Source organism: Triplophysa rosa, linkage group LG15, assembly GCF_024868665.1.
Source record: "Triplophysa rosa linkage group LG15, Trosa_1v2, whole genome shotgun sequence".
Lineage (NCBI taxonomy): Eukaryota > Metazoa > Chordata > Actinopteri > Cypriniformes > Nemacheilidae > Triplophysa > Triplophysa rosa.
In genome coordinates, this window is record NC_079904.1 from 23,702,002 (window position 1) to 23,708,776 (window position 6,775).

The 6,775-nt window shown below is 42.7% G+C and overlaps 1 protein-coding gene across 1 annotated transcript; it reads left to right on the forward strand.

Annotated features, from left to right (window-relative positions):
* The first annotated feature begins 228 nt into the window (after positions 1 to 228).
* zgc:112001 (uncharacterized protein LOC550384 homolog) lies at positions 229 to 6,537 on the forward strand. Its single transcript, XM_057352080.1, has 3 exons — positions 229 to 1,971; positions 2,055 to 2,185; positions 6,450 to 6,537. The coding sequence occupies exon 1, from the start codon at positions 432 to 434 to the stop codon at positions 1,323 to 1,325; it is 894 nt and encodes a 297-aa protein (XP_057208063.1). The 5' UTR covers positions 229 to 431; the 3' UTR covers positions 1,326 to 1,971; positions 2,055 to 2,185; positions 6,450 to 6,537.
* Positions 6,538 to 6,775: the final 238 nt, after the last annotated feature.

Consider the following 6,775-nt stretch of genomic DNA (forward strand, 5'->3'; position numbering starts at 1 on the left):
GGACTCAATATAGCCTAATCTAATTTGGGTTTGTTCGTTTTTTACGATGCGGGGGCTATTTTCAGAATCGCATGCCAAAATGAAGCTGACGTTGCCAAAAACCAACGATAACCGCAGTTTTTGATGTCACAAAGTTCGTCTGTTGTGACAAATATATCAGACATGGATGTTTGTTTGTAAGTGAAATCCTGTTGGAGGGACAAAGGGTTAAAATACTGCGCGCGCATGCGCAGTGAGGTGACACTGCAGAACGAGAGGGGGTTTACTGACAGACGCGTCAGTGCTGAGATATGGCACTGAATCAACATGACAGTCGATCTTTTCCTACCGAATCGGATGTATGACATGAATTCGTTTCGCGTGTCTCGCGTTTTTCGTGACAGAATGACGCCGTCGGCCTGAATCCCCGCCGTACTCCGGCGCATCGCGCGATGTCATCGTCCGGCCACAATAAAACCGGCAGAGCCCAGATGGACGACAAGTGTAAGCAGCAGAAATTCATTTCGTTTCTTTTTTATCAAGCGGTGCGGGACCTGAAGCCCGTGTGGATGCTGGAGGACATGCGCACCATGGAGACGTTTTATTGGGAAGAGGACGCCAAGCAGAGAACTTACACCCCGTCCGAGGCGCTGCTCTACGCGATCGTGCACGACCATCAGGCGTACGCGCAATATCTGCTCGGTCACTATTCTGACGAGGCGCTGGCGATGCCGGGCGAGCGCTTCTGCTGCTGTCCGTCATCCGCGCCGCATTTAGCCATGGCCGTGCGCTACGACAGGCGCGACATACTCGCTCACATATTGCAAGTGGCGCATCGCTTGCCGAGCCTGCGCTCGTACATGAACCGCGGAGGGTGTTTCCATCTCGAGGACGGCAAGACCCCCCTCCACCTGGCCTGCGAGCTCCTGCGCTCGGACGCCGTCGTGCTGTTGCTCGGCAACGGCGCGTCGCCGCAGGCCGTAGACCACAACGGGATGACGCCGCTCGACGTCATCCTCCAGCAGCTCTGGGACTCCAAAGTCAACAAGGGGGCCAAAAAATCCTGCTTGGACAACCTGTTGATGTTTATGCCGGAGATGCGCTTCAAACTGAGGAGCTCCCTCGAGAAAGACCCCACGCGGTGGTCCAAGGTTCTCGGGGAGGACAAACTGAACTACCTCATCGGAAGAGACCCGCCTTCTCTGTTCCTCATCGCGATGCAGAGAATCCTCGCGCTCTTGCCGCCCGACCAGTTCCCCACGAGCCTGGACAAGCTTCCCATTCCAGCCTCTCTGAAACCTCTTCCCAGACCCCTTCAACAGTGCGGCCGTCTCAAAGTGGCCTGAAACTGTTCACATGTTCTCTTAAAAGTAAAGGTGCTTGAAGGGTTCTTCACTGCAGTGCCACTGAAGAACCACGTTTTGGTTCCACAACATTACATACATTTATGCATTTGGCAGACGCTTTTATCCAAAGTGACTTACATTGCATTATACTATACATTATTGTTTCTAAGTATGTGCAATCCCTGGGATCCAACCCATGAGTCATGACCCATGCTCTAACCACTGAGCTACACATTTATTTCGTGTAGAACCTTTATACCTATTAGTTTATGCAACACGAGCGTTCCTCGTGGAACCAAATAAAAGACCCTTTATTTTTAAGAGCGCATACGAGGAAAAAACGTGAAGTTGACGTGGTCTCTCTGTATTATCCATACCTTTACATCTGTTTCAGCATGAATTCTGTCTGTGTAGTATATGGCATGAAATGACTGACAGAAACAATCTTCAAGACTTCAGTCACGTGAGCAATATTGTCTTCCTGTGGTCTAATATGCTGTCCGTTTGAATAATTATTTAAATGCTTAATATATGTCTTGATTTTAACACAATATGCAAATTGTAAGTTATGAGATGTATTTATGAAAGCTGTTATTTATAGACTGTGTGAATGGCGAGCGTTACCTCATGAAGCTCATGGACTGATGTGAGTACAGTGGGGCCGGCTTTAAATTAAAAACAAATCATGATTCAAACTTATACAGACTTTCTTTCAATTTTATATTTCAGCTGTCTTACAGGAATCATTTCTAGCATCATTTATTGACTCTCATGACTCTTTGCTAAGTGGAACACAAAAGAATGTGTCGTGTAACCCTAACTCTTCATGCAGAGAAACAGAAACACAAGCTGATGTGCAGGTTAGATAAGCTGAACCTGCTCAGCTGCTCCTCAAGTATGTCGCAAAAGCATTTCATTTGACACATGGAATCCAGTTCAGTTCAGTTCGATAATATCAGAATGTGTGCCGTGTAACCCGAGGCAAGCTTAAAGTTTTGTTGAAATTGGATGGCATTGTTTTTAATTGATACATTCATTGGTTATTTGTTTTTGGGCCTTTACTTAACTTACAATAATTAACCATGTTTTTGTGGTAAAAGCTTTGGTTTTACTACAATACGCATGGATATTTTGTGGTAACCATGGTTTTACAAGATTAACCATGGTGTTTAACAATTGTTAAAGTGACAGTTCACCCAAGAATGAAAAATCTGTCATCATTTACTCACCCTCTAGTTGTTCCAAATCTGTATAATTTCGTTGTTCTGATGAACGCAGAGAAAGACATTTGGAAGAATGTTAGCAACTGACATTTCTTGGACATCATTGACTACATAGTAGCAAAAATCAAATATCAAAGGTGCTCCAGAAAACGGTTTGCTTTTCCAAATTCTTCCAAATATCTTCTGTTGTGTTGAACAGAACAAAAAAGATACAATTATTTTTCCTACTATGGTAGTCAATGATGTCCCAGAAATCTAACATTTTTCCAAATATCTTTCCTTGTGTTCATCAGAACAAAGACAGGTTTCAAACGATCTGAGGGTGAGTATGAAAGAATTTTCGTTTTTGGGGCGAACTATCCCTTCAGAGATCGATATTTTATTTAGAATCAGAATAACAACAAGCTGACAAAACATACGAGCCGATACGCCCTTTTCACAAGACGTCACGCATCTTCCGTTCTGCCGCGAAGCAGTGTATCGTTACTTCCGCTAGTACTCCAGTTCATAAGGTGGCGGTAATGCACCTTTAAGCTGGTTTGCCAACCGCCAGTAAAACTCAAGAAGAAGAAGTTACTTCCGCTAGCGGCTCAGAATGGAGTTTACCAAGTCCCTTGCACATCTGCCACAAATACGTCTAGATCAGTGGTCACCAACCCTGCTCCTGGAGATCGACCGTCCTGCAGACTGCAGCACCAACCCTGCTTCAGCACAACAGTCTGTAATTATAAAGCAAACCTGAACACCTTGATTAGATAGTTCAGGTGTGTTTGATTGGAGTTAGAGCTGAAATCTTCAGGACGGTCGATCTCCAGGAGCAGGGTTGGTGACCACTGGTCTAGATGATGTACAACGTCTTGCAGACCAATTTTCGCTAACGACAAGATCAAAGCTAGAGAAAGGATACAAATTCTTCGTTGAACAGTACCTGTTTGATTATGAAGGTAAGTGTTTTCTTTTCTTCTTGTGTTAGCGAAGGTGCTAGGATAAGTACTTGAATACGTGTTTGTCCATTTTTTTCCACTGTTGTTAAATTCCAGCACGACGGCAAAACGGAAGTTCTTCTTCTTCTTGTTTGTTGTAAGACGGATGTTATGATACACTGCTTTGCGAAAAGGCGGAAGTTAAGTGACGTCATTGTGAAACGGGCCTATTACATATCAAAGCATAAAGTTGAAGGGCCTGCAACAGAGACAGAAATGCAGACATTTCCAGTCAGACCACTAGAGGTCAATGTGTTACCAGACAGATGTCACGCAGTAGTGGACAAAAGCGATCTTCTGTGTGTTTTGTTTGTCAATTCTACTTAAATTAACATCAGAGCGATATTTTTTTCACCTCCGAGCTATTATTATTACACTCCATATCAACCAACCCCACTCTTTTTCCAACAAGCTTCCAAATATAATGTCAAAATATAACCGTGATCCCTGATCTGTTTCGTTCGATTTTAATTAATACTCTTGAATTTTAAATATGTATCTCTAACAAGTCAAGTCAACTTTATTTATATAGCGCTTTTTACAATATTCATTGTTACAAAGCAGCTGTACATAAAACATATTGATAAAGAAGGACACAAAAGCAAAAGTTCTAAAGCACACACTTTAGATAAAGGAGAGCGAAACACAGGTCAAATATTAAACAGACTATATGTAGCAAAGTTCAATGTAGGGAAGGAAGGAGGCGGGAACCGGCAAACATTCATAAAACTTTAATTCAAAAATAAATAAACAATAAACAGCAAATAACAGGCCGGCAGCCACCTCACGGTCGACTGCCGGCCACACGAACACATAAACAAACTTAACTGTTTCCGGGCCCGGGTCCTCTCTCCAGATGGTCCGGTCGCTCGTCCTCTTATGCTCCCGAGCTCCCCCGTGTGGCATGCGGGGACCGGCGGTCGCACAGCTGACACTCGTTGCCACTTACGCCGCCGGCCCCGCCTTACCTGCCCCACGGCTCTCGCCCCGCCTTCCTCGCTACACTATAAATTCCTATATGTAATATTAATTAAGTAAAACTTTAAAATAAATAAAATAAAATAAAGCAGCCCCCCCGTCCAGGCAAAACAGTATGCAAACGGTGGCGAGGAACCCAAAACTCTAATGGAGAAAAAAAACCTCAGGAGAACCCAGGCCCAACCAGGGGATTCCAGTTCCCCTCTGGCAAAAGCTGCTGCCTCTGCACAAGCTCCACAGAGCTTGCACAAGGCTAAATAAAATAAATAAACTTAGTAATAAGGTAAATTATAGTTTTAAGATGATCATTAATAATCTAATAGCATTTGAAATTTTGTGGTGAAGACGTGTCAGGTGACAGAGTCCTTCTTTATCCAGCTCTATCATCTCAGCTCTTGTCAGGTCGCTGCTCTACCATCAGGTCAGGCCATGAACTGCATCCTGCTCGCTGTGGTAACCTTGGAACAATGAGACAAGACTGGCTGAGAGTAGAGTACTGTTCTGCACTCTTTGATGCAACAAGTACATCAGTTGTGTTTTTGGTTCCGGTTGATCTAACTAATGCAGCCTAAACCCTCAGAAGATTTATATTATGGAAGAGTAGTGTATGCAAGATTAAAAAGATGCGTCTTTAGTCTAGATTTAAACTGACAGAGTGTGTCTGCCTCCCGGACAGTGCAGGGAAGACTATTCCAAAGTTTAGGCGCTAGATAGGAAAAGGATCTACCACCTGCACTTGATTTTGAAATTCTAGGTATTACCAACTGACAGGACGCCTGAGAGCGTAATGCACGTGAAGGACTGTAATACAAAAGGAGTTCATTCAAGTACTGAGGAGCTAAACCATGTAAGGCTTTATAGGTAATAAGCAAGATTTTAAAGTTAACGCGATGCTTTATAGGTAACCAGTGCAAGGTTGACAGAACCGGGCTAATATGTTCATACTTTTTTGTACGTGTAAGAACTCGAGCTGCCGCGTTTTGGACCAATTGGAGTTTTTGTAATAAGCCTGCAGGGCAACCACCTAACAGTGCATTACAGTAATCTAGTCTTGATGTCATGAATGCATGAATTAACTTCTCTGCATCTGAGATTGACAGCATATGACGTAGTTTAGATATATTCTTAAAATGGAAAAATGCAGTTTACAGGTGTTGGCGACGTGGCTCTCAAATGACAGATTGCCAACAAACATTGGTCCGAAGGCAACGTCCTGTCCCTGGCCGAAAATAGTCGCGGTAGGAAGGCATAAATCGGTAAAAATATGTGACACAGAACATTTCCTAAAAATGCATTCAGATGCATGTGTACATGTCAACAGTTCTCTGGGGTTGCATGTACAATTGTTACTTTGACTTTTAGCTACGTGTAATTCTATAAATACCCTGTTGTGAATCGGTTGTGAGAGGACGTCCTCTAGAGACGTCCTTTACACGTGCATTTTTAGTCCACCATGACCCTCTGTAAAATTCTTGTGAAATATGCAAAAGCAAATGTACTTAAACCTTGATTAATACTGCAATGATTCATTTGAGTGCCCCAATTAGTTTTAAAAATGTTGTGAATAGACGTCCACTGACATCCTTTACACGTCACGCAACACCCAGGAAGCAGGAAATCTTTTTTTAAAAACACGATCATTTGTATTCATCTAAGTTAGTTTAATGACAACTTATATTTGCAAAGTGCCCTGTGTGGTCAAGTGATTACAAAGCTACTGCATTATTCGAGACGTTTTCTGTAGGCCTACATTACAATTGTATTACTTTTATGAAAGTTGTGCATATACATATAAATCAGATATAATGTTATAATTATTTCCTTTCACAATTTAAAATGGATGATTGCCAAAACTGTGCTGCTAAGATTTTGTAACAAATCACGCGGTGTTTCAAAATCCCGCGATCTCGCAAGAGACCGATGACGCATTTCCGTTTCAGAAAGGCCATGGCGGAGGAGGACTTGGGAATGGCGGTTTGGTTTATTTCGAAAAGTGACGCAGTATTACAAAACTACTGTTGGGTAAGTACATTTTGTATAGTTTTATTAATGTGGTTGAGTTTTACTTGTTGGATACGAAGGAACTGAAAGAAATGATGCGCACATCAGGCTAAAAGGTTGTTTCTACACTTGAGTTGTGCTGTTATGCTTCTTGCTGGGAAATTGATGGCAAAATCATCAAGTCCCCAAACTGTTAACGTTGGCTGAGTTTTGTGTCACTGATCAACTTAATGTTAAATGTAACTGTTTTAGGCAATTTCATGCA